The following is a 27390-nucleotide window of genomic DNA, read 5'->3' as shown; positions in this document are numbered from 1 at the left end:
TCCTTTAAGAAATTTCATATATAATAGGTACTCCGTACTTAATAGATTTCTTAATTGATAAGCATATTTTTGCTTAAATATGTCTTGACCAACATATGTGCTATCTTTTAACATGATTTTTAGCTTTGATTTAAAACCTATATTCCTTATTCCTTGCAGCAAGAATGGCAGAAAAAGCGACTAGCAGACGATTTGGGATAAAAATACACCATAAGAGTTTTGTTGAGTAAGCTTCTAGGAGTAATAAATTTACCATTTTAGTCTCTCATTTTAAACATAACCGCCTTTTCAACTCCTTAGTGGCCATGAAATTTTTAATAATTTGTACTGGGTGGATTTTACAAATTCCTTAGAAAAAAGAGTTTGATATAAAATAAATTCAAGTGGATAGCAGTGATGGTTGTACTACATTGTGAATGTACTTAATGCCACTGAATTGTTCACTTTAAAATGGTTAAAATTGCAAATTTTGTGTTGTCTATATTCGATCACACTAAAAAATAAAAATCACCATTTGTCAGCTACCAAATAAAATAAGATAGCAAAAGATACAAAACATACTAGTAGGAACACAATTTAAATAACATTTTCAATTATAACCAAAATTTAATGCAGTCTTAAAAATCTTAACACTACCTAAATTATGTTAATAGTTATAATCCTTTATGAAAAATGTCTAAAAGCTAGACATTTTTGACATTGTCTCACTCATTGATGATTTCTTTTTAGGAACTATATGTATAGACTGAAACATAGAGTATTTTTAAAAATGTGTCTTACAGGAAGCATCTCAATTCTCCCTACTATATTGTACCTTACAATTGGGGTCCTCAGACAAACTGCTGTGAAGTTACCTGGGGGCCAGTTATCTTCAACTGTTGCAGCTTCCCTACAGGCTCTGAAAGGAATATTGTCTTCTCCCATGGCCAGAGCAGAAAAGAGCCACACTGCGTGGACTGACCTCCTCCGTAGTGCTTTAACAACAATACTTGACTATTGGGATCCAGGTAATTAAAGCTGATTGGATTGTTTAGTATGTTGTAAAAAGCAAGAGGGATTTTTTTTGAGAATAAGCTATTTTAATTTATCATATTTGGCATTCGCACCTAGAGGGGCCCATATTCACTACATATGTGTTCAGAGAATATATATAAAATAGATAGAAACATCTATGTTCTCATTTTAGTATCTTTACTCTTTAATGAAGTTAAATAACTGGCAGCCTGTATATTATTAAGTTGACAGTGAGAGACCTTCAAATGTTAATATTAATTTACAAATATAGTATGATCCATAACTAGCTGACAGAACCTTTTAATACAGTATATCAAAAAGTATGTAAGTTATGCATTATAAATCTAAAATAAGATTGATCGGGTTTATATCCTCATTCCACCACTTACTAGCTAACTGGCTAGCTAGGTTACTCAACTTCTCTGAGCCTTAGTTTTCTCATTAACAAAATAAGGGTATTGTGTTACAGGAAATTGTTAGAACAGGAACATGATATATGGAAAACATCTCACTTATTATCTGGCAGAGATCAATAATTGATAGCCAGTATTATGTTCTGTATCCATTAAAATTTGTTTTGCTCTTGTTATTGTTGTATAGTTCTTATTTTCAACATAACGTTATGGTGATTGTAAAAAGTCCTTAGACATATTATAGATTATCCCTGCCTTCCTTGTTCTGTTTATAAATGTCACAGTTCACCATATTCTCTTTCAAATGGTATAAAGGTTTTAATTGAATCAGCATTTATTGACCACCTACTTTGTGTCCAAAGTTGAGAGTCTGGTGGAGTCTGGTATCTATAAATTGTTATATGCTTTAAGGCAGCAGTAATGTCTTAATTATCACTGCATTTCTAAATATAGTAAAAAAAAAAAGAGAGAGAGAGACTGTTAAAAAATGAGAGTAATCCACTCTGTTTGAGTGAATCAGGCAGGGTGTAACAGGTAGGGTTCTCTGGAAGCTCTTGCTGAGATAGAGTTTGGGGAGCAAGAGATTTATTAAGGAAAAACATCTGAAGGGAGTAGGGGAAAGTAATATTGGGCAAAAGAGGAAGTCAGACTCCAATGCAAGCCCCCAACAGTTGGGAGCTCTGCAGATTGCCCGTATGAGTGCCTCACATGGGATAGAAAAGGACTGTACTTTATCCTCAGATGTGGGCTACCCCAGGAAGGATGTGATCTAAGTCAAGGCAACTCTAGCTGAGGCCAAACCCTAAGGGAGCTAAGCTGACCATACTCCCCATGGCTGGGCAGCACCTTCCCCCATGAAGGGGATCTCAGTGGTACAGCTCTATATCTACCACAAGAGGCTTTTCAGAAGAGTCAATTTCTTATAGAATCAGAAAGCATTTTCCACATGGACATCATAGAAATGGGTTCTAGGCACATTTTGATCATTCATCTGTGGACCTAAATAGCAGGGTATATTTGGGGATAGCAAGTAGAATAATGAAAGAATGTGGGGTTAAAGGAAGAGGTGGAGGAGGGTGATGAATAGTGATTATTAAAGAGATGAAGTTGAACTGTACATGGGGCCAGATTATGGAGGGTTTGCGTAGTTTGTAATTTGGACTGCTTTTAATGTGCATGTGGAATCACTGAAGGGTTTTAAGAAGGGTAGTAAAGTTACAGGACTTGGATTTCTGAAGAATCACTGTGGCAGCTATAGAAAAGAAAACAAGATTCTTGGAAGTAAGATAGCATAAGGATAAAGAGTAAAATGTTAAAAATAAAATGTTAAGCATGTATTAACAGAATTTACTGATAGTTGGCTTAGGAATGAAAGGGTACATTGACTGAGCCCTCATAGTGCCATTAACAGAAATTCCCAAGTGAACATTTTCAGGGGAATATAATGAGTTAAGTTTGAAATGCCCTTCAGATAATCAAGTGGAGCTAATATGTCGAGGTGTGGAGTTCGAGAAAGTAATCTGAACTACAGGTGATTTTAGACTATGTGTATTGGAAAGTTACCAGTGTAACCTATGAGATGGATAAAATCACCCAAATTGAGTTTATGAAGCAAGATGGGAGGAGATTCAGGAGAGAATGCAGTCACAGAAGCCAAAGAAAAGAGTTTTAATGGTGAGAGCATGGTCAACAGTGTAAATATAGTGTAAATGGAAGGTAAGGAAAAGTAAGGATCGAGAATAGACTCCTCTCAACAAGAAGAAAAGAAAGCTGAAGGAAAGTATAGGGGCAAGGAATTTTTTTTAAGATGAAACTCTAGCATGAATTTGTGCTTATGGGGGGGGAAAGGTAGAGATAAGATTGGATTTGGAAATATTAGGAAGCAATGTCCCCTTCTAAGCGGGAAGAAATAAAATTCATAGTACATTTAGAGGGATTAACCTGTGCCATGGGAGGGAAGAAAAGGAGGTAAAGATGGGAAGTAATAGGTATTAGTTTTTCTGATTAGAGTCACAAAGAGCTTGCCTCTTCCATAACACACCACAAATATGTGGAGAGAATAAGGTTAGGACTGTGAGGATTTAGATTAGCTCCTGAGAGAAATTAAAGCAGGAGCTGATGATCACAGGTAAACCATTTTCTGTATAACAAATTGCCTGAAAACTTAGTAGTTTAAAACAACAAACATTTATTATCTGATGGTTTGTGGGTCAGGAATTTGGAGCATCATAGGTGAGTAGTTTTCACTCATGAGGTTACTGTTAAGATGTTGGCCAGGGCTACAGCTAGAAGATCCATTTCCAAGATGACTCACTCATGGCTCTCAGAAAGTCTTCAGTCTCTTGCTGGCTATTAGCAGGAGGCTTCGCTTCCTTACCACAGAGGCCTCTCCATGGGGCTAATGCTAAGGGAAACTTGCATTTATGCTAGGTAAAAGAGGATGGGAGTTTAGGCAGGGGTAGGGGAAATAGGGAATTTTAAAAGAAGTGGGAAGAGGAACCCAGGAGAACTTTATCCTGCTGAAAATAAAAAGACATTTTTACTAAACAGACTAGCTGACTATGTTGTAGTTTCAAGTTGTCATGAATGACTGAAAATAACAACTGTTTGGGAAGCAGTGTAGCATCATGATTAACAGTATGCTCTCTGGAATCAAACCATCTGCCTTACTAATTGTGTGACTTAGGCAAGTGACTACATTTCTGTTCCTCATCCATAAAATGGAAGAAATAAGAGTGCCCATTTCATGGTGCTGTTATATGGATTAAATATTTAATATATATAAAATACTGATAATCTGTCATCATTTTAAATGTTGACCCATGTACCTTTTTTACTTTAAAATTATTCAAATTATTTTTATAAAATCCCACTCATCCATAATATTTTGCTTTCATTTCTGTCACTATTTCATTACTGTCTCTCAAGCGTCAGTTAAGATACTAAATCTCAAGGCTTTCTCTGACCCCCTAGTGTAGCAACTACTGGGTTGCTTTCCTTTCTTTTTTTTTTTTTTTTTTTTTTTAACTTTATTTACTTATTTGTGCCTCGGTGGCTCAGTTGGGTAGGCGTCTGACTCTTGATCTCTTAGCTCAGGTCTTGATCTCGGGGTTATGAGTTCAGTTCCCACATTGGGCTCCATGCTGGGTATGGAGCCTACTTTAAAAAAAAAAAACTTATATACTTATTTAAGTAATCTCTGCACCCAACATGGGGCTCAAATTCATGATCCTGATATCAATGTCACATGCTCTACCAGTTGAGCCAGCCAGGAGCCCCAACTTTCTTTTATCTTTTAATGTATTTTTTATATTTATAGACCTTGTGACTGAAATTAAATTCTTTACTTACTTCCTGATGTACAGTATATCTTCTGAAAATTATATTCTCAGTGCCAAAAAGAGTGCTGTTTCTTAAATACTTGTTGAATGAATGTTAGCAAAGCTATTATCTGGATCCCTGTATATCATTTCTTCATAAATAGTAATCCATTCATACACAGTTTCATGAGTCGAATTTGCAACCCCTTTTCCTTTTCAGATAACATTGAGTTTTCACAGCAGGTTCATTAAAATTATTGAATGAGATTCTGAAGGTAAATATGGGGGAAATGAAGGAGAATTATATCTAATAGAAAATTCCTTCAAATGATTGTGGCCCATGCAGTATTTTCAGGGTTTTTTTGTATTGTTAACAAATGGTTATATATAATCAAAGCACTAAGGTATTTTCACTTGACAGTTGTATTATCAAAATGTGAATACCTTAATCCTAACAAAGAAAAATCAGTTGTACACGCATTTCTGATTTGTTTCACAACAAAAATAGCTAACCCGTGTTGAGTGCACATGCAACATGCTATTCAAATGCCTTACATGAATAACTCATTTAATCCTCTTAACTTTATAAATTTAAGTACTGTTAATATTTCCATCTTATAAATGAGAAAACTAAAAATGGGGTTCAATGTCCAAGGTCACACAACTAGTAAATGTATATTCCTAGTAAATATACATATATATTTACTGATGTCTGCCTATAAAGAGTATAATTACTTTGGTAATTTTTGGCTTTAGAATTACTTACAATGTACAATTTAAAACCTACAGCATTTTCCAGGATTCTTAAAATCAGTCCATTAGTGTTTATTGTCTGTAACTGTTGTGTACACAAAAGAAATTGTTACTGTCAAACTAGAGGCATCTTCACACAGACACATAAAACAATAAATACGGCAATCTTGGGATGTTTCTCATAGATCATTTCTCTTTAGTAGATGGAACACATCCAGAACTTGATGAAATCAGTCTACTTACTGCTATCACAGTATTTATTTTGTCTACCAGTCCAGAAGTTACTACCATCCCATGCCTTCAGAAGCGCTGTATTGAGAAATTTAAGGCTACTCTTGAGATAAAAGATCCTGTGGTAAGTGTCTTTAGTAGAGAGATGTTTGTAATAGGAATATGTTTAGGCTTTTGTAAAACTTTTCTTTGTGATTTTATTGGCTCCAACAAGAAGTACCAGACTAAATTTTTTATTTTTAGGTTTGGAGCAATTTCAATTCTTAGGGTGACAAAGCCAAATAATAATGATCTTATTCTTTGGTCCAAAGGATAGAACATAGTTGGAGAAAGATAAATGTTTAAAAACAAACAAACAAACTTAATTTGAAATAGGGACATCTTAAAATTGATAAATCTCTAGAACTTACAAGGGACGTTTAGTAAGGTGCTTTGTTTTTGTTTTTTTAAAGATTTTATTCATTTATTTATTTGAGAGAGAGAGAGCCTACATGCAAGCAGGGGAGGGAGGAGAAGCAGACTCCGCATTGAGGATGGAGCCTGATGTGGGGCTCAGTTTTATCACCCTGAGATCATGAGCTGAGCCAAGATCAAGAGTCGGACACCCAGCTGACTGAGCCACCCAGGCACCCCTTATTAAGATACTCTGTAGCTTATTATAGTGGATTTCCTAAAAAAGAAAAACTTCACTTTTCTTCAAGAATATGATATGAAATAATGGGACCCCACCCAAAAGCAGTACACATAAGTTAATCTCATTCCTTTATGACCTCTTCATTTGCTAAATTAACTTCCTGTTCCTTTATGCACTGCAGAATGAGTTGGTTCCAGGTCAGAAAGACTTCATTTAGAATTAGATTTGGGGGAAGTTTGTCAGTAGTATCAAAAGGTTTTAAAAACATTTCATCAAACAGTAGTACTATAGGTCATTGTGAAAAATACTTAGTTATCCATTTAACCAGAAGGACAGTTAAAGATTTCATGGGCAATACAGAAAGTACATAGTTTAAAAAACAAACAAAACTTATTCAGTTTTCCTAAATAATCAAAGACTTGATAAAGACAACATGAAACACAGGAAATTATTTTGATAAAATACAGAATCTTTATTTTCTAGGCAGATTATTTTAATAAGGCAGAGATAGACCTTTTGTAATCTTTTATCAAGAGCAGACCAATTATCCAAGAAAACTTTGTCCTTTTAACAGAGCGAAAACCAAATACTAATTTTGTACGTGTGTTTATGATATTAAAGCTCATTTTCTTTTTTTACTTAAACACATTTATTCTAATCTTAGGCAGCTTGACCATGAATAAAATTCGTTTCCCAAAATCCCTTTCCACAAACCTTCTACAACTTTATTTTGTACTTTCGGATTTTGTCCTCTGTTTTTCCCCTGTCCCATCCTGAAATAACCACCCTCACTTTAGGACAAAATTACTTTCTTTTCCCTCAACAAAATTGCATCTGCATCCCTCATTCTTTTTCCTACTGAAAACACACATCCTACTTTGCTAGGATACAAAGGTGATTCTGTTACTGATCAATGGATTACAGCCGGTAACTTGGGAAACAAGTGGTTAAGCCCTGGCACGCTACTGAGGCCAACTGCTCCATTCCTAGAAATCCCAGGGAGGCTGGACAAATCAAATGCATAGCTTCTGGCTGGTTTTGCCAACACTGTTACCAAATAAACTCAGAAAACTAATCGCAGGAGAAGCCAATCACTCAAGAGACGAGGGCTTGTACAAAAGAACTGGAGGGGCGCCTGGGTAGTGCAGTCGTTAATTGTCTGCCTTTGGCTCAGGGCGTGATCCTGGCGTTCTGGGATCGAGTCCCACATTGGGCTCCTCTGCTGGGAGCCTGCTTCTTCCTCTCCCACTGTGTTCCCTCTGTGTTCCCTCTGTCGCTGGCTGTCTCTCTGTCAAATAAATAAATAAAATCTTTAAAAAAAAAAAAAAGTAAAAAAGAACTGGAGAGCATTATTTTGAGGGCCACAAACCAGGGGAAGTGGCTCAAACATTAACTGACCTATCTGCCAGCAAATGGACACCTAGAGTTTTATAGGGAGTGGTTCAGGGGCTACATGCAAGAGCAGGCAGCGCTGATCATGGGAAGGGGTCAGTATGTGTTCGGCAAGTGATCATGGGCAGGGAAGGGTATGGGATGTGGTCTTCTAGGCATTCCGTTGCTCTCAGGGCTTTTTTAAGAACAATGGGTTTCAGTTAGGGCATGAGTTAAGCAATCTTGTCTATTTCTGGTCTGAATTACTGGGGCCCAGAGTTGAGTTAGAGTGCTTGCTGACAGTTACGTCTAGTGGTTTAATTACATACATGAAAATATTTAACCCTTAGAAACCTTAATTTCTTTCTTATAAGATTTATTTATTTATTTACTTTTAAGATTTTATTTATTTGAGAGGGCACATGAGCAGGAGGGTGGGGGCAGAAGGCAAGGGATAAGCAGACTCCCCACTGAGCAGGGGGCCCCACACAGGTCTTAATCCCAGGACCCTGAGATCACAACCCAAGCCAAAGGCAGACACTTAACCAACTGAGCCACCCAGGCGCCCCTTATTTATTTATTTATTTATTTATTTATTTATTTATTTATTTATTTATTTGAGAGAGAGAGTACAGGGCGGGGGCAGAGGGAGAAAGAGTCTCAAGCAGACCATGCACCAGGTGTGGAGCCTTACCCGGGACTCAGTCCCATGACCCTGAGATTATGACCTGAGCTGAAACCAAGTCCCAGACCCTCCACCGACTGCACCACCCAGGTGCCCCAAAAACCTAAATTCCTAATGGAAAACTAAGTGAACAACTCTGAACTGTTACACCAACGTTCTTGAGATTGACAAGTTTATGAATACATTTTATAATTTCTAAAAATATATTCTTCCTCAGTAAATTTTTTGTGAGGAACCAAACATGTTTACTAATAGAGCCAACTATCTTAAGTTTCTTGGTAATAAACCAAAAATTGATAAACCTATGTTCAGTAACTAATGTTTTAGTATTTTATTTTATTTGGAAATGATCCAGATATTCAATGAATATCCATCTTTCAACTTATCTCAGTATAATTTTAAGGTTTCAAGTTACCAAAAAGATTTTTGGGAACTATTTTTAAGTAAACATACAGATGCAGGCAGGCCAGGTCTGAGGACCCAGAGGGGTCCTGCAGGACCCGCCAAAAGGAAAAGCGAGCAGAATTTATTGAAGACATAGAGCAGATACACACAGAGCATCTGGAACACTCAGAAAGGCACCTGGGTGGCTCAGTGGGTTGGGCACCTGCCTTTGGCTCAGGTCATGATCCCAGGGTCCCAGGACCCAACCTGCTCAGCAGGAAGTCTGCATCTCCCTCTGCTCCTCCCCCCATTTGTGTGCCTGCACTCTCTTGATCTCCCTCTCTCTCTCACTCTCTGAAATACATAAATAGAATCTTTTAAAGAAAAAAGGAAGGAAAAGGAGCATGAGTCTCATCACTGTTAAGGGATCAGGAGTTTTATTGAGAATGGTGGTCTATTGTATGTGTCCTCTCATATCTAGGAAGATCAAACAAGGACTGAGTGCTCAGGTATCTTCCGTATCTTTGAGTCAGGGGTCTTGGCATCAGTGGTCTTGGAGAACATTGATGACATTTGTGATGGCCCTGCCTGGTCACTCCTTAGATGTTCTCAAGCAGAGAGCTCTCATTTTAAATTTTGAGCCATGAGATAGGTATGATGATGCAAAACTCATAGTGGATGAAAGAGCGGTTGGATCCAGATTGTGTTTCTGCCTGCTAAGATAAGTTAAGGTTATCTGCTTAGATGGCTAAAGTTTTCTTTACTAATATTGTGGAGAACACATTTAAGATTTGTCTTTAACAAATAATCTTGTGGAAGCTATGGGCTAGATATGGGGCATGGGTGGGAGTTTCTATAGCAGTTCATATAATTTTTTTTCAAGTTTTTATTTAAACTCCAGTTAACGTACAGTGTTATATTAGCTTCAGGTGTACAATATAGTGACTCAACAATTCTGTCCATTACTCAGTGCTCATCTTGACAAGTGGATTCTTTAATCCACTTCAGCTGTTTCACCCATCCTCCCATCCACCTCCCCTCTGTTAACCATCGGTTTGTTCTTTATAGTTAAGAATCTGTTTCTTGGTTTACCTCCCTGTTTTTTTTTTCTCCTTTGCTTGTTTTGTTTCTTAAATAACACATATGAGTAAAATCATATAGTATTGTCTTTCTTTCAAATAAATTTGACTGAGTATAATACTCTCTAGCTCTACTCATGTCATGTCAAATGGCAAGACTTCATTCTTTTTTATGGCTGAGTAATATTCCATTGTATAGTAGTTCATTTTTTTCTTAAAGTAAGCTCCACTCCCAGCATGGAGCCCAATGCGGAGCTTGAACTCACAACCCTGGGATCAAGACCTGGGCTGAGATCGAGTCAGATGCTTAACTGGCTGAGCCACCAAAGCACTCCTTCCTTTTTTTATTTTTTTAAATCTCTATTTATTTGTCAGAGAGCACAAGCAGGGGGAGCGGCAGGCAGAGGGAGAAGCAAGTTCCCTGCTGAGCAAGAAGCCAGAGCAGTACTCCATCCCAGGACCTTAGGATCATGGCCTGAGCTGAAGGCAGATGCTTATTAACCCACTGAGCCACCCAGGCGTCCCTACCCCTCCCTTAAAAAAAAAAAAAAAAAAAAAAAGCCTTATCTTTTTTTTTCTTCAGTCTTAGGAATTAGGGAAATCTAGATAATCGAGTTCCCAGAGAATACCTGGTAAAACATTTACATTTCGAAGGCACAGTCGAGAGAATGCAAGTTCCTCCAGAAAGGACTTTTTTTCCCTTTGGCCTGAATTTTTAACAATACAAGCCTTTTGAGATGAAAAGGGAAGGTTTTAGGATTGGTAAGGATAGGTGGATTTTGAATTGTTTCTGGAAACTCATTTCTGTTTCTGCAAAGATTTGTAAAATATGGACAGTTGCTTTTAATTCCTCAAAGAATTGGTTTGCAACTTAAAAGACTTCATAGGTTGACCCACCTATATAAACTACATTATCTTCAATTTGCTTCTTTAAATCTGGGAGATTGTCAACTAAGATGGAAATCAAAAGATTACTATGTTTTCATAGACACAAGCTGTGTGTCTTGGAATATTTTATGGGTACAGAGTTTCATTTAGCTTAAGGAAGGAATCCTCAACAAAACAAACAAACAAACAAAAAAAAAACCACTTTCCCATCAAGCTCTGAAAATCAGCTTCCAGTTTGGCCAACTTCTGACCGTAGACAGCTTTGGGAATAGAGTTACTTGCGTTCCCTTGAATTCAAGAGACATCCTCAAAAAGGATGCAAAAGAGGTTTTATTTTACTCACTCTACTGGTTACTACAGACGGAGATCTGGGAAAGTGGACTCTGGTAAGGATTATCTTCCTTAGCTGGCTTCTGCCAGTTTTCCCAGGATCTCATGTGCAGTCCTGAATAGGATGTACATATAGAGTGTAGCTCCAGTATCTACCAGAATTTGGTAAGGTTCTCCATTAAGTTTAATTTTAGTTTCCCTTTTCTATTTAAAGAATAATAGCAGTGTACCAGAAATTCCCTCAAAATCTCATCAGCTCTGGGAGAGGCCCATATGGGGCCTTCCTTCCAAGATAGATATGGAGGCATTCGAATTGCTGTTGAAGGATTTGCACAAAACCTTTAAGAATGATCTTTTTTCCAGTATCCCGGTTAATTGGAAGTGAGGCACCAATTTCTCGGCGAGTGTTTTGATGGTGGGCCCCCAGAGGACTGCAATGCAAGAGGTGTTGTTTTAGATAATTTTCGTGTCTAATTTTTTTATTCCCTTTTTGCAATGAAACTTTCAATGAAGCTATTTTGGAATCTTAAAGCCTTTTGGAAGCTTCTGCATAACAGTTAAAATAGGTATCCTATTTTCTTTGTTTGATTTGGGAACCCTTGCTTTTTAGTGCATTTCTTAAATAAATGACCTTGTCTAATTGGCACTTTCTCTGTAATGGCCATTGTAATTCTAGGTTGCCTTTAGTAATATTTACCATTCTTGTAGGTCTTTATAGCTCCAGAGACTATAGTTCTTAGACATAAAATAAGCAGGTATGCCAGAAGGTGGGATGCTCAACTTTTTGGAATTTAAGGATTCCATTTCTTTAAATCTGTGGGTCTCTCAGAGTCAAAGTAATACCTAAGAGGGATGTGCTGCTGGGTTGGGAATTGCACAGTGTTTTACGGTGTACTTTGTTGCATGGACATTTTCTTGAGGTTGGTGGGTAATCTGTGTCAATCTAACCCATTCTGTGACTAGTTTATCCTAGATAGGAGTCTTAGAGTCAGGTAGCAAGCACTCTCACAGCTTTCATGTACTCTACCAGTGCCCATCAATTTTGCAGCTTTTTGGCTTCCTAGATTTCCATCTGCCAGTAGCCTTTACTTCATGAACACATCAACGTACCAGGAATGACCAAAGAGATGTTACTGCAGACTGGCCAGTAGAAGGCCTTGAGTGCAATACCAGCAAGTCCCAGTGGGGATGTGGGGGCTGGGGAAAGAACTGAACCAACAGACCCCAACAAATAGGGCCTCAGACTAGGATTCCAAACAGTTGGAGAACTGCAGATGGAACCACCAGTCCACATCTGTGTTTCTCCTTTAACTCCCAAAGCCTTCAGAAGTTTCCTTCAGATCCCATCACTGCCACCAAATCTGTCAAGGAACAAAATTCAGCTGAGTACATTGTAAAGATCTTATTGGCTTTATACGATTCATGAATTGGGCAGCATCCCGTATACCAAATGGAAAGGAACTCTGAAGAGCTGTATAAAATCAAAGATTTATAGACAGAAAAAGGGCAAGGAAGTTACTAGCAAAGAGTGGATTGTTTCAGGCAAAACTACCTTCCTTAGAGGGATAGCAGGGGTCTGTCAGGCAGATTACTTCACTAGTGCTGACCAGGTAATTCCAGATTGACTGGTTTTAAGATTCCAGTCCTGGGAGAGGTTGAAACTGTGATTAAGTTAGGTATTGAGTCTTGGTTTGGCAACATGGGCTTTGCCCAGGTGACTCCATTTTGTGCTGTTGTCCCTCTTTTAACACCTGTTAGCACATGGACTTCCACAATTAAAGATAAATTAGAAATAAATTTAGGGTGCCTGGGTAGCTCAGTCGGTTGAGCGTCTGCCTTCGGCTCAGGGTCATGATCCTGGGGTCCTGGGATCCAGCCCTGCATCAGGCTCTCTGCTCAGCAGGTAGCCTCATTCAAATAAATAAATAAAATATTTTTTTAAAAAAGGAGAAATTTAAATGCCTTTTTTAGAGACTTTTCTTAAAAAAAGGTTTTAATTCACAATTTTTATTTCCTTTTTTTTAAATTTACATTATAGTCTGCATGTTAATATAAATTTATATTTACAGTTTATACTATTTTTGTCTCTTACCTGATTAGGTACAAATCAAGACCTATCAGCTCCTACTTTCCATTTTTCAGTATCCAAATCCATCTGTTTCCTACCCATACATTTACTCTTTAGTATCCTCTATTGTGGAAAAACTGCAGGAAATAGACAAGAGAAAGCCTGAAGACACTACTGAGCTTCAGATCTTTCAAGAAGGCATAAAGGTCTTGGAAGCACTGGTAACCATTGCCGAAGAACAGCACCGTAAGTGTCAGCACTAAATTCATACTAAGTTAAGAATCTGTCCCAAGGGGCGCCTGGGTAGTGTAGTCGTTCGGCTCAGGGCGTGATCCCGGAGTTCCAGGATCGAGTCCCGCTTCGGGCTCCACTGCTCGGAGCCTGCTTCTTCCTCTCCCACTCCCCCTGCTTGTGTTCCCTCTCTTGCTGGCTGTCTCTGTCACATAAATAAAGAAAATCTCAAAAAAAAAAAAAAAAAAAAAAGAATCTGTCCCAAATCAGAAATTTAATGTTATTTTAAATGTAAAACATTCAGTTCGTCACTTAACATTATATTTTCATATTCATTGAAAGGCAGGTGTTGTTAATTGCAAGTATTGATATTATTTAGTGTTAATTTGAGGAGAGATTAGAAGGATCCTTTTTTCCCTTTCAGTGGGGAAAAATGTGTACAGATAAGTGAGTTTATAACTTTATATATTAAACACAACCTTCAACCCAGGACTTACATCATTTATTTACTTAACAGGTTCTCAGCTGGTGGCCTGTCTTCTGCCCATCCTCATTTCCTTCCTTTTGGATGATAATGCTCTGGGATCAGCAACTTCCGTGATGAAAAATTTACATGACTTTGCTTTGCAAAATCTCATGCAGATTGGGCCTCAGTATTCATCAGTTTTTAAAAATGTAATGGCTTCTTCTCCTGCCCTAAAAGCCCGCCTTGAAGCTGCTATCAAGGGCAATCAGGAAAATGTCAAAGTCAGGATACCAACATCTAAACATACTAAGAACCCTGGAAAGAATGCGAGCATCCAACTAAAGACCAATTTCCTCTGATTTTTTGTTTTAATAGTAAGCACCTTAATAAAATACTTGATTATTTCCTTCTCTTTGGGGACAAAAGTGACATTTTAGACACAAGTGCACTTGGAGGTCTGGTTGATTGTCTTAAATAGCTGTGACTTTTTGAAGTAGTATCAAACATTTTTTGTGGGTTGGTTTTTTTGGGTTTTTTTGTTTTTTTGTTTTTTCAATTTAATAAAACCACAGAGCTCTTGCCAGGAATTTCAAGAAAGTGCTAAAGAATTGAACTTACTGAACAATCCACTGCTTTAGAAATGAAATGGACTTTTTCTGACAGTCCATACACACACAGTATCTTAATATTTTGGTAGATATGGATTTGACTCTAAATTGTGTGCATTTATATTGTATCCCAGTTGCTAATTTAAAATTCTCCCTTATTCAGTAATTATATTAAACCTTCTTGGATTTCTCAACATAAATGAATTGGAAAGATATTTAGGAAACTTGGTTTAGAATTATCCAATTATATAGTAGTACACGTTAATTACAGCCCTACAGTGTGACTTAAGATCTGGTATTTATAAATATCATGGCTTTTCATCATCTTTTGGTTTGGTTTGTATTGGGTTCACAAAATGGAAATTTTACTTATTTTAAATAGAATAATTATCCAATTATTGGGCATCTCCACTTCAGTTTCTCACATGGATTTTCTGTTGCCTCTGCTCCTGACAATTTTATCTTCATTTATGACAGACATTCATATTAATGAGTTTAATATAGATTCATATCTATATTTAGGTCAACTATGGGTTTATATAAAAAACAAATTTAGATCATCCAACAAATGCAAGTATGTTTTTTTATCATGAAACATATTTTAATATAGAAAAAAAATCTAATGATAGAGTCATATTGGTTGAAAAAATATTTTTTACCTGTTGTTAATCACTGACTCTCCTTCCACTTCAGTGTTATATGTATTAATCAAGCACTATGTCGCAACATAGCATTTCCCTGTTAAAAAATTAAAAACTGGAGTGATCGGGGCATGTTCAGAATTGAGAAAACACTTCAAGTCAAGCAGGAACAATGTGATGTACTCTATTTTATTATGTTTGTATATAAATATTCTTGTAAATTGTTCAAAATGAAAACACTTGACAAAATCTAACACTACAGTTTTTTTTTAATTTACATAAATAAAGCTAATTTTCTTTATCATTCTTGTATATGAGATTATTTTGCCCCCAAAAGATGGCTGGTTATTCTCACAGATTCCAGAAAATCAGTTCTGTGGAGCAAATAATATCCCTTCTATATAACTTGGCATTTTTCTCAGAGGAGCCCTTTCTTTGGAGCATTCTTTGCAATGGTTTGGATTCTCTGTCTTCCTAATTGTCTTTGCAAATTTGAGTATACATTACTTACTGTTTCCTTCACCTGAATGCCCTTCTCTCTATTGTATCTGGCCGACTCCCATTCCTTATAAGCTTGGTTTAAATGTCACTTCCCCTTGTTAACTCTCCTTAATACTTCCTACCCTCCTCTTACAACCAAGCAAATTTACTTGCTTCCTCACCTGTGTCCCTGGAGTACTTTACACATTCTTCTAGGCATGGAACATCACATTGCATTTTAATATCTCCCTTCTAGACCACCTTCCCAAGGGAGGAATTTTGTCTTGTAACTGCCTTTGTGGCAGCAACTAAATACTTAATCACTGTTGAACTGCACTGATACAGTATGGGTTTGAGTTCAGAAATCTTTGTCAAGGTGCCTGGTTGACTCAGTCAATTAAGCTTCTGCCTTCCCCTCAGGTCATGATCCTAGGGTCCTGGGATCAAGCCCCACATTGGGCTCCCTGCTCAGTGGGGAGCCTGCTTCTCCCTCTCCCTCTGCTGCTTCCTGCCTATGCTCTCCCTCTCTGTCAAATAAATAAAACCTTAAAAAAAGAAAAAATCTCTTTTGTCAAGGCAAATGCTGGACTGGGTTGTTCTCAAGATACAACTTATTAATTTGATTTTTGAGTTCTTTCGTCCATTTGTTTCATTTAGTTCATTCTTAAACATTAAGATTTCTACTCATGATATAGTTTTCTGAATTGTTTGGGTTCGAGGTGTTACATGAATGTCAGTAGTTATGAAAAAATATGTCCAGTGTCATGGAATTAGAAACTTTGAGTTAGGCACTATCCTATAGCTTTTTTTTTTTTTTTTTAATGTATCACCTTGTTTAAGACAACACTGAATTAGTAAATGTATTCTTAATGATAAGGAAGTTAAGGCTTAACAGCTGGTATTTGAACCTATCTTTCAGATCCAGGGTCCATGCTGGAAACAAAACAAGTGCTCTGGCAGTCCTGATTACATCAAGGGGGAGCTTTTCTCTTTTTCCAGTGTTCCACGTTCCCTCAGGAGCCTTCCTCACTCCTTGCCTAAGATGTTTTCAGTTTTATTTCTCCAAATTGCCACCAGAAGCTTTCTGATCAATAGGAAAAAGGGTTTGGGTTGTTTTTTTTTTTTTTTAATTGTGTCCTCCACAGTTTGTATGGGAATAGACTATATGATTCAATATTAAGTTTTGATTTGTTTAAAGGTGAATAGTTTAATCTAAAAAATACATCAAAAAGTATATCTGGTTTTATTTTAAAGAGTCTCCAGTTGTGATAAAGCTGTTGCACTTTAACCAGCTTGGTTAGTAACTTGGCTGAAACAAAGTGGTGTATTTGTCGAGCTTTTATTTTTTCCAGGGGAAGAAATAGAGCCAAATTTACTAGTTGAGTCCCGTCCTGTTTAATCCACTGCTTAAAAGCTTATCATGGAAAGACCTAAAAAATAACATTGGATATAACAAATTTCTATTAATAGAGCATTGAAGCAAAATATTACTTCTATAAAACAGACTTTAATGTCAACCTTAAAGGGAACAGTAAGGCACTTAAATAAATACAGTAAGTCCTGTAATGAGTTTTTAAGTGTAGGAGCACCTGATTGGCTAGGTTGGAAGAGCATTCGACTCTTGATCTGGAGGTTGTTAAGTTTGAGGCCCATGTTGGGGGTAGAGTACTTAAATAAATAAACTTTAAAAAAACAAAAGAAAAAAAGGTATAAGCATAGTGCTATGGAAGCCCAAAGAAGATGACCAAGGCTTCCAAGATGGACTTACTTCAAGTCCATGGAATATCATAAGAAACAGGCTTAGAGAATAGTACTTACTTGAGGGAATGTAAAACCTAAAGAATTCCCTTAGTCTTTTTATTATAACTTTAGGACCAAGGTAATTACATATCTTGCATTTTCTCCATCAGTTGAATATACTTTCCTCTTTACAAATAACTTGTTAACCCTGGTAATACCTCAATTTACGGGGAGAATTTGACCTGTATGTTTACTAGAAATACAGTTCTCCAACTCCCTGCTGTCTGACAGTGATCATCTACCAGTTAATTGTGTCTGTGTTGACTTTTCTCTTTACTAGTCTAACTGATGCCTGTGTGTGCTTTTAGCTTTGAGGAAATGGGAATTTTGTGTTGTTTTGATTATATCCAGTACAGAACACAAATACAATCCCAAGTTTTGTATATTCAAAGGAGCTAGCTTTCCTTTATTGCATTTCTGTTTGGGTAGGACTCCTGCTTACTTTTCTCTTTGGGGCACTATAATAATGATGATTCCACAGGCTATTTGGGGAAAATTCTTATTACTTGATTGCCATTCTTCATATACAATCACATATCATTCTTTGAATAGATAATGTATTTCCAAGAAACCTTATTTTTTGAAAAATTCTAACTATATTTTTAAAGAAAATAGACCATTGCTGCCAATTAAAAACTAATATTGACAATGTTTTGCTTAATGGGATCAAAATTTTAGCACTTTTTTCTGAAAAAGTATCTAGAGGCAAGAGTAACTTGATAAGCAAATATATACATACACACACATATCAGAAGTAATAGATTACTTTACAAAATAAAATATTCTAAGAAGGATCAAAAATGATATTTTTTTAAGCAATTTAAAGTATGCCAGTGACACAGCAAGAGTAGTTTTGTTAGTGCTATTATTGGAGGTAGTGCAAGTGGCCTCAGAAAAAAACATGCATACACAGCCAAAACATAGGCTCTCTAGTAAACAATGAGGCCTGTAAACCCAGTATTTCTGTTGGTTACTTGTTTCTGATCTTAACAAAGCTTTGCGCCTTGTATTTTATAATCAAATGCTGGAGGAGTGCTCACCGCTCCCAGAATTGCCAGGGTGATTGGTCTTCCCATATCTTTCCTCCCTTGCATCAGGCAGTTACTAGAAACACATCTTCTAGGCCATTGTTTAAACACAAAAACATCTTAAAAATAGATTTTCTAAGTTATGGAAATGCTTTTGTTTCAGCAGTCAACAGACCTATTGTAAGTCAATATCAAATGAAAAGTGGTTAGACAATGCACTTCCTATTCTCCAGTCCTCTGTGTTCTCCAGTCAGGGTACTCTGCCATTTGCTACATTTTTCATTGCAGATGCTTTTTCTTTTCACTAGTAATGTGACCATTCTGATTTTGCAGTGTTGGATCAAAAATGTTGTAGAATTGTCTACAATATGGAGATGTTTCCTTAGTTGTTTAATGCTCTTAACATGTACTGGGACTTCCAGAAATCGCCTTAGAACCTGTCTCTGAGCAAACACATGCCTAAACCATTTAGAATAATTTGGAGCTATTTTAAAAGGTTGGGAGTTTCCATGCTCTTCCTTGAAAACCTATCTAGCATATCTCATTATGTTAGTTTCATAATCATCTTCTATAATCATTTTAAAGTGCCTATTTGTCAGTGGTTTCTTCGCTATGACACCTAAAGCACTAGTTAAAATGTAGGTAAGGTGGACTTAATCAAAATTAAAAACTTTTATGCTTCAGAGAACACCATCAAGAAAGTGAAAAGATAATCCACAGAATGGGACGGAAAGGTTTGCAAATCTAACAACAGTCTAGTATCCAGAATATATAAAGAACTCTTAGAACTCAACAATTAAAAGACAATTTAAAATTGGGCAAAGGATTTAAATATACCTTTTTCCAAAGAAGATATACAAATGGCAGATACACACATGAAAAGATGTTCAGCATCATTAGTCAGGAAAATGCAAAGCCACAGTGAGATACCACTTATACCCACTGGGATGGCTATGATCAAAAAGATAATAATGGGCACCTGAGTGGCTCAGTTGGCTAACTGTCTGACTCATGATCTCAGCTCAGGTCTTGATCTCAGGTTCGTCAGTTCAAGCCCCGAATTGGGCTCCAAACCGGGTGTTGAGCTACTTAAAAAAGAGAGAATAAGTGCTGTAGAGGATGTGCAGAAATTAGAACCTTTGTATTACTGGTGAGAATTAGAATTAGTACAGCTGTTTTGGATGACAGTTTGGCCATTTCTCAAAAAGTTAAACATAATTATGATATGATCCAGTAATTCCACTCCTAGGTATGAAAAAAATTAAAAACGGTTACACAGGGGTGCCTGCGTGGCTCAGTCTATAAAGTGTGCAGCTCTTGATCTCTTGAGTCATGAGTTCAAGCCCTACATTAGGTATGGAGCCTACTTAAAAAAAAATTTTTTTATACAGTTACACAAAAAATGCACATGAATATTTATAGCATAATTATTGATAATAACCAAAAAAGTGGGAACAACCCAAGTGTCCATCAACTGATGAATGTATAAACAAAATGTCAATGTATAGTCATACAATTGAATATTACTCAGCCATAAAAAGGAATGAAGTGCTGATACATGTTGCCATTTAGATCTTATCTGATTCCATTCATATGAAATGTCTATTTACACGAAATGCCTGTGAATAGGCAAATCTGTACAGACAGAAAGTAGATTAGTGGTTGCCAGGAGTTTAGGGGAGGGTTGGGGAGTGCTAATGGGTATGGGGTTATCCTTTTGGAATGAAGAAAATGGTCTGGAATTAGTGATATTGGCTCCACAACCTTGTGAATATAATAAAAACCACAGAATAGTACACTTTAAAAGGGTATATTATGTGGCACAAATTTGTTACGGGTTGAATCTTGTCTCCCAAAAAGATGGTGAAGTCCTAACCCCTAGTACCTCAGAATGGGACCTTACTTGGAAATAGAGTCATTGCAAATGTAAATAGTTAAGATAGTTAATAATTAATAATTGTCATATTAAGGTAGGGTGGCCCTTAATCCAATTGGACTAGTGTCCTTGTGAGATGAGGAGAATGCTGTGTGAAGACAGAAACAGACACAGAGTGAAGATGGACATGTGAAGATGGAGGCAGAGATGGGAGTTATGAGTTACAGAGGCCAAGGAATGCCGGCCCTACCAGAAGCTGGAAGAAGCAAGGAAAGATCCTCCCCTAGAGGCTTTGGAGGAAGCACGGCCCTGCCAACACCTTGATTTTGGGTTTTAGCCTTCAGAACCGTGAGAGAATAAGTTTCTGTTGTTTCCCTTCTTATGCATAGCGTCACTTTCCAAGGTTTCATTACGCAGCTCAACGATGATCCAGAAACAGATGATCCTCCTAATCATAAGATCGACAGTAGCCTGACGCTGCGTCACGACACCTAGTCCTTAATCTCACTTCATCCCATCACATAGGCGTTTTACCATCTCACGTCATCACAAGAAGATGAAGTTCAGTACAGTTAGATATTTTGAGAGAGGAAACCACATTCACATAACTTTTATTACAGTATATTGGTACGATTGTTCTATTTTATTAGTTACTGTTAACCACTTGCTGTGTCTACTTTATAAGTTAACATTATCATAAATATGTGTGTATAGGATTCAGTACTATTCACAGTTTTAGGCATTCAGTAGGAGTCTTGGAACTTATCCCCCATAGATAAGGGGGAACTACTGTAGTAATATGTTGTTACGGTAGCTCTAGAAAACTCATAGATTTATTTCTCAAGTTTTAAAAATGGAGTCAGGTGGATGGAGCTAGAGTGTATTATGCTAAGCAAAATAAGAGACAAATTTATAATTTCACTCATGTAGAATTCAAGAAACAAAACAGATGAACATAGGGAGAGGGAAGCAAAACATAAGAGACTCTTAACTAGAGAGAACAAACAGCGTTGCTGGAGGGTGGGCTAAATGAGTGATGAGTATTAAGGAGGGCACCTATTGTATTAAGCACTGGGTGTTACATGTAAGTGATGAATCACTAAATTCTGAAACCAGTATTACATATATGTTAACTAGAATTTAAATTAAAATTTGAAGAAAAAAATAAAAATGGAGACTCACAAAGAAGTTAAGAGATCAGGCTATACTTGCATATAGTAGTTACTCAATATATAAAGTGAATTTGGTTTATTTTGATGGGATGAAAGGGTACTGGGAATAGTGCTTTGTGTAGATCAATTTTATTATGATAGAGTATATTTCTTTATTGCTTAAATATCAGCAGACTAATATCTATCTTTTTAGTTATCTTACTTAATAGTGCTATTTCAATTCCCCAAACACCTCAGATTCTGTTGCTTTTCTGCCTGTTGGCCATGGTATGCTGGTATACCCAACTGTGTGATTTTTTAGGAAAGATACCCTACTGGGTTTTCACTCTTCTCATTTACAAAATGTTCTTCCTCCTTCATATTTTGATAATGAGAATCAAAACAGAGTGCATGTGAACACACTTGGAACCCCAAGTGTAAAGCACTATTCTTCCAATACCATGATCATAGCTACCCATCTAATTTAAGCCTTACCCCAAAGTCTTCATTAAAATTACAGCAAGGCCATGTTTACATGTCCGATTATAACAATCATCAGAAGATAGTTATAAAATCCAGATCTTGGGGCTTACCCTACAACTATCACATCAGAATCTTCAGAGGAGGGGCCTGAGACTTACTTTTAACTGCACCCATGTGACTCACATGATCTCACAACCATGGGAAATTCTTCCCTGTCAAAACCTACTTATGTGTAGTATGCCTGGAAACATCAGGAAAGCTTGCTGAAAAAAATAAGTGCCTACCCAAAAAATAAATGCCAGAAGGCAGTGAAGTGCTAAAAACAAAAAAACCAATGGGGATATATCAAAGTATAAAACAAATGTCCATTTGTCTACTCTGATATAAATAATTGAATAAACGATGGAAAGTAGAAAATCTCCTATGTTGAAGAATTCCAAATAATTTATGTAGATATTCCACCTTCCGGGAGGTGCAAATTAACTCCCCATCTCTTAGTGTGAGTTGCACGTAGTGATTTCCTGTCAAAGAAAAGGGGAGGAAAAAAGAACTGTACACTGGAGAACCCTTAAAACACAATTTAAGCCAGGTGATCAAGATTAATATCAGTAAGTTATGTTGATAGCATGTACCCTTGATAATGTGATGAGAATGGCACTTTACCTCTATGGTCTTCTTCCCAAAACCATAACACCAGTCTAACTATGAGAAAAACATAAGACAAATCCAAATTGAGGGACATTATTTAAAACACCTAGCCAATACTCTCCCAAACTGTTAAGGTCATCAAAAACAAGGAAAGTCTGAAAAACTAACAACCAAGAAGAACTTAAGGAGACACAAGTAAATGTAATGTGACATTCTGGATGGGATCTTGGAACAGAGAAAGGGTATTAGGTAAAAACTAAGGAAATTCAAATAAAGTATAAATTTTAGTTAATAAAGTATCTGTACTGACTTACTTGTGCCAAATGTATCATACTAATGTGTACTATATTAATAATTAAAAACTGGGTGTGTGTTATATGGCAACTGTGTTCTATCTTCACAACTTTTCTGTAAATCTATTCTAAATTTAGAAGTTTATTTAAAAAGGAAAAAAATCTGATTCAGAATGTTAGGGGTAAGGTCCAGTATTTTGCATTTTTAACTAGCACTAAGGTCTGCTCCTAGTCGGCCTTCAGCCTAAAGCAGAATAGCTGTGAGGCCACATGACCACTGCCTGCAGTAAGTTTGCTGATTAACACTGTAACAAGTACTTGCAAAGTAGGTCAGTTCAGTCTCTGTTCACCTGTGGTTTTAGGTATTAGTCAGAAGAGCAGGTAACTCTGTCCCTGGTCACCAGCAGGAAAAGGTGTGGTGGAATAGAAAAGTAGGTACCTGGCTTCCATTTTGAGAGTAACACCCATCATAATGAGTGTCAAAACACCTTAGTCACTTCCATTTTATTTATGCTGCTCCATTTCCATGTACCACTTCCTTGGGCTCCATCCCAGATGAAAGAAATTAAGTGCCAAGCTCTACCCCACAAAATTAGTTGGTGAAGACGGCCACAATAAATAACGTTCCTGGACCTTTGTTTCCAGTAGTCATTTCTCTAGTCTTAATCTTCAACTCCTCACATTCCTAATGCTGTCTCTCATTCCCTCACCCAGATAACAACAGCGCCTCCTGCAGGTGAGAAGACTATAGCACTGAGTGGGATACTGTAAGGTAAGTGATCATGAAGCTCTAGGTGTAACAGCTAATCATCCCTAGTATTTATGCTACTTTATTAAAAACTCAGTATCCAGGGGCGCCTGGGTGGCACAGCGGTTAAGCGTCTGCCTCTGGCTCAGGGCGTGATCCCAGCGTTATGGGATCGAGCCCCACATCAGGCTCCTCCGCTAGGAGCCTGCTTCTTCCTCTCCCACTCCCCCTGCTTGTGTTCCCTCTCTCGCTGGCTCTCTCTATCTCTGTCAAATAAATAAATAAAATCTTTAAAAAAACAAAAAACAAAAAAAACTCAGTATCCAGGAGGAGAAAACTGGCAAGAAGAACAGGGCAGATCTCAGACCTAGTAAGACAAAGAACACTGCTGGAAGTTAGGTTCTTTTGAAGTCCTTGGAAAACATATAACCATCAATGTCAGGTGATAGAGTTTTTTCGTTACCTGTTCATTACCACATGGATCTGTGTGTGTGTGTGTGTGTGTGTGTGTGTGTCCATGGCTACATTTCTTCTCTTATCAGAAGAATGATGATGCTTTTCTTTCTACCACACTCTTTTCTCTGAGGCACATGGGCCTCTTCATCTTTGCACAAGCCCTTGTGTTTTCTTATGCACTTCTATTCCTCACTAAGCTTCCCTCCCCTTTTTCACTCTATTCTGTTCAAAGTCTAGAAATAGACACCTGGTTTCACAATTGATTCGTGAGGACCTTGAGTGAGATCATTGCTAATTAAGAATTATCATATCTGTGAAAAGCACTTCCCTTGAACTCAGAAAACAACCACAACAGAAACATAAGCACCTATTGTGTGCAATGCACTGTGTGAATGAATATAAGGAAGTACCAGCAAAGAAAGAGCACTGAATTCTAGCACCAGAGGATCTGGATTCTAATTCGAGATCTGCCACTTACTAATTTTGTTAGCTTGGGCAAGTCAGCCTCCTGGGCCGCAGTTTCTTCTCTGCAGAACAGTTAAGTGTAAAAAAACAAAATAAAACAAAACCGACAAAAAAACAGTCGAGTGTAGTGTGACCAACTATCCCAGTTTGCTTAGGAGACCCAGTTTCAGCACTGGAAGTTCTGTGTCCCAGCAAAATTTTCAGTAGCAGGTAAACCGGCATGGTTCTTTACTCTCTTGGAAGGCTTTCTGAGATCCTTTCTAATTCTGATACTTCTGGGTCTAAGGCTCAGAAATGCTGTCTTTGCCCTTTTGAGAGGGTGGAGGGTATACGCAAAAGAACTTGAAAGACTTCCTGCCTCCTGACCTATGACTCACAGGGGATGCTGCAGGGCCTCATTCCTAACATCTCAGGGAAAAGAGATCAGCTGAGAATGGTACACTCAGGCAAAAGACATTCTTGGGTTTTCCAGTGGGAAAGAAATTCAAAAACAATTGACTAATGAGAGGAATTTGTAGCAAATGTTGAGGCTGCCAGCATTCTTGCAAGTAAGCCAATGACCTTTTAAGCTACATCCACAACTGACCAGCTCCTTGGCCATCATCCCAATGAAGGCTCCTTTCCCAGTTTAGACTGTATGCAAAACTGGCTTGGCAGCAAGTCTTTCAGCATCCTTAGATACAGATTTATTCCAGCATAAGATCACATGAAATCAACTTCCTAATAAAAGCTTTTTAAAAATTAAAACAGACAAAACAGCGCAAGTGACTGCCATTGCTGACGTTGACAGTCCATTGTCTTAGTTTCATGACTTTCAAGAAAGGATCCTTGGATGGCTTGAATCAAGAGGGAAAATAGCTGAACTCAGTCTTCAGCGGACTTGCCATACTGCAAGGACTACAGAGGCTGCCAGCTGGCCCTGAGCTGACTCTGGAGAGATAGAGCTTGCGGGAGATTTATAGTTAATTTAAAGCAAATTTCATAATCACCTTGTACATTTTCTTTGTGCCTGATTTAATTTTGGCTTTTTGCTATAATCACCTATTTTGATCTCACCTCATAGAATAAATTTGGCCCAATTTCCTTCTCAGTTGTTCCTTCTTAAACAGCTGGATCCAAAACACAGCCACAACTAAGTATTGAGTGGTGATAGAATGTTCATGGAGGAAGTCCAAAGAGCTAAATTAACACAAACTATTTAAGGAACCACGTATCAAATCAAGGAACTTCTCTAACCCAGCAAATTAAGACAGCAGTTATGTAAAGTCTCTTTTCCTACCCTTAACCAATCAAAAAATACAGTAAAAATCAAGGTAAACTAGTTCAAATATGCAGTAAAATCAGATTAAACTGGTTTAAGTATGGGCCAAATGGTAATATTTCCCCTTTCTCCTTCCTTTCTGCGAGCTTTACTTTAGTAGAATCTAAGGTTATTAACAAAGGAAACTTTTAGCCACAAGTCGTTAACAAGAGTTAATTATCTGGAGATTAATTATGACTCAAACGAAGGTTCCTGTTTACACATAACCAAGATAGTAGTAAAGGGATCTAGTACCATGAATATATACATAAGATATTTTTGGTGATGCATGGTCAACATGGGTGAGACTGGCCATATAAGAAGGCTCTAGGCATGTGACTTTATCCTTTCAGTTGAAAAGTATTATATGTTACCTAATAGACTGTGAAGAAATTAAAAGATATGTGCTGGTTTGTTTTGTACATCCTGGTAGGTGGCCCAAGTTCTCATGATTGGCAAGACTGGGCCACCAGCCCTGGCTACTGGCCGTTGAGTTTGTTAAAATCTCATCTGGGAAGCGGGGGATAGGTAGGCCGGAGGGGGTAGCTTTTAATTTCTTTAAGTCTTACCTGGGAAAGCATTTCTGAACAAAAAATCAGATGACACCAAAGAGGTCCAATCAAAGTCTGATTCAGCCCTAAGTGTATATCGTAATTATCAAATGCAGGGTCAGGTTTGTGGAGCTTCCAGCCAGAGATGTCAGTGCTGTCCTGCTCAGGAAACGTCCCCTGGCTCTTCCCCTCAGCCGCTTTCCCTCGGTGACCGTGGCTTGTGCAGGATGGGCCAAGATTAAGGCTCGAGCCCTTCACGCCAAGAAGGAGGAGCTGTTTAAATGGCTGGAAGACCTGAAGATGGAGCTGTCCCAGGTGTAAGACACCAAAGTGGCAGGCTCTCCAAGATCCGAGCTGGACTCAAAGACACCGTCCGTGTATTCACTGTCATTAGCCAGACTCGGAAAAGAGAACCTCAGGAGCCTGCGGCGGCTCAGTTGGCTGAGTGGCGGACTCTTGATTTCCCCTCAGGTCATAATCTCAGGGTGGCAGGATCATAGGGAGTCAAGTGAGCATGGAGCCTCCTTGCGGTCGCGTCTCCTCTGCTCCACCCTCCCGCGCATGCGTGCACATGCGCACACGTTCTCCCTCGAGCGCTGGGGGAGGGGGGGCAGAGAAAAACTCAGAAAATTCTACAAGGGTGAGAGGTACACTCCCCTGGATCTGGGGCCCTGGAAGACATGTGCCCCGTATCCGCGGCTGAAGAAGCTCAAAGAGAACTTGAAACCCAAGAAGCAGCTGTGGAAGGAACCGCAGGACCCAAGGCGGAAATAACCTGGTCAAGGCCTGAGCATCGGCATCGCTAAAGCGAACTGAAAAATAGAGTAAAAAAAAAAAAATCCTCCGGGCACCCGCTGTGTGCTGGGCACGTTCAGCTCAGAAGGTACACGAACGCTTCCCCACGTTTTTTTTCCTGTAAGAGGAGTGTGTAGAATGGAGAGTTCATGAGAAAGCTTTGTTTCTGTCAGGATTTTGTTTGGGGGGTTTTAATAGTA

The 27390-nt window shown here is 37.9% G+C and overlaps 1 protein-coding gene and 1 long non-coding RNA gene across 15 annotated transcripts in view; one reads left to right on the top strand and one right to left on the bottom strand.

Moving 5' to 3' along the window:
• HEATR5A (HEAT repeat containing 5A) overlaps nt 1-15417 on the top strand; it is a 135447-nt gene extending 120030 nt beyond the window's left edge. For 9 of the 10 annotated variants that reach the window (XM_087859098.1, XM_045802598.2, XM_045802605.2 and 6 more), the window contains 4 exons: nt 783-1007; nt 5701-5855; nt 13203-13416; nt 13919-15417. In XM_087859098.1, coding sequence (XP_087715224.1) covers nt 783-1007; nt 5701-5855; nt 13203-13416; nt 13919-14226 — 902 coding nt within the window. In that variant the 3' untranslated portion in view covers nt 14227-15417. The remainder of the gene's footprint in view (nt 1-782; nt 1008-5700; nt 5856-13202; nt 13417-13918) is intronic. The other variant, XM_045802604.2, reaches the window with a different exon arrangement.
• LOC148107108 (uncharacterized) overlaps nt 1-27390 on the bottom strand; it is a 75941-nt gene that overhangs the window by 1514 nt on the left and 47037 nt on the right. For 3 of the 5 annotated variants that reach the window (XR_015723104.1, XR_015723108.1, XR_015723105.1), the window contains 2 exons: nt 26414-27308; nt 6836-7653 (listed from right to left, as the gene is read on the bottom strand). This is a non-coding gene — a long non-coding RNA (uncharacterized LOC148107108). Of the gene's footprint in view, nt 1-6835; nt 7654-14386; nt 27309-27390 lie in introns of those variants that run through there. The other 2 variants (XR_015723107.1, XR_015723106.1) reach the window with 2 other exon arrangements.

Source organism: Ursus americanus, chromosome 35 (assembly GCF_024610735.1).
Source record: "Ursus americanus isolate L20-20 chromosome 35, mUrsAme1.1.p, whole genome shotgun sequence".
Taxonomy (NCBI): Eukaryota; Metazoa; Chordata; class Mammalia; order Carnivora; family Ursidae; genus Ursus; species Ursus americanus.
This window is presented reverse-complemented; position numbering and strand designations above follow the sequence as displayed.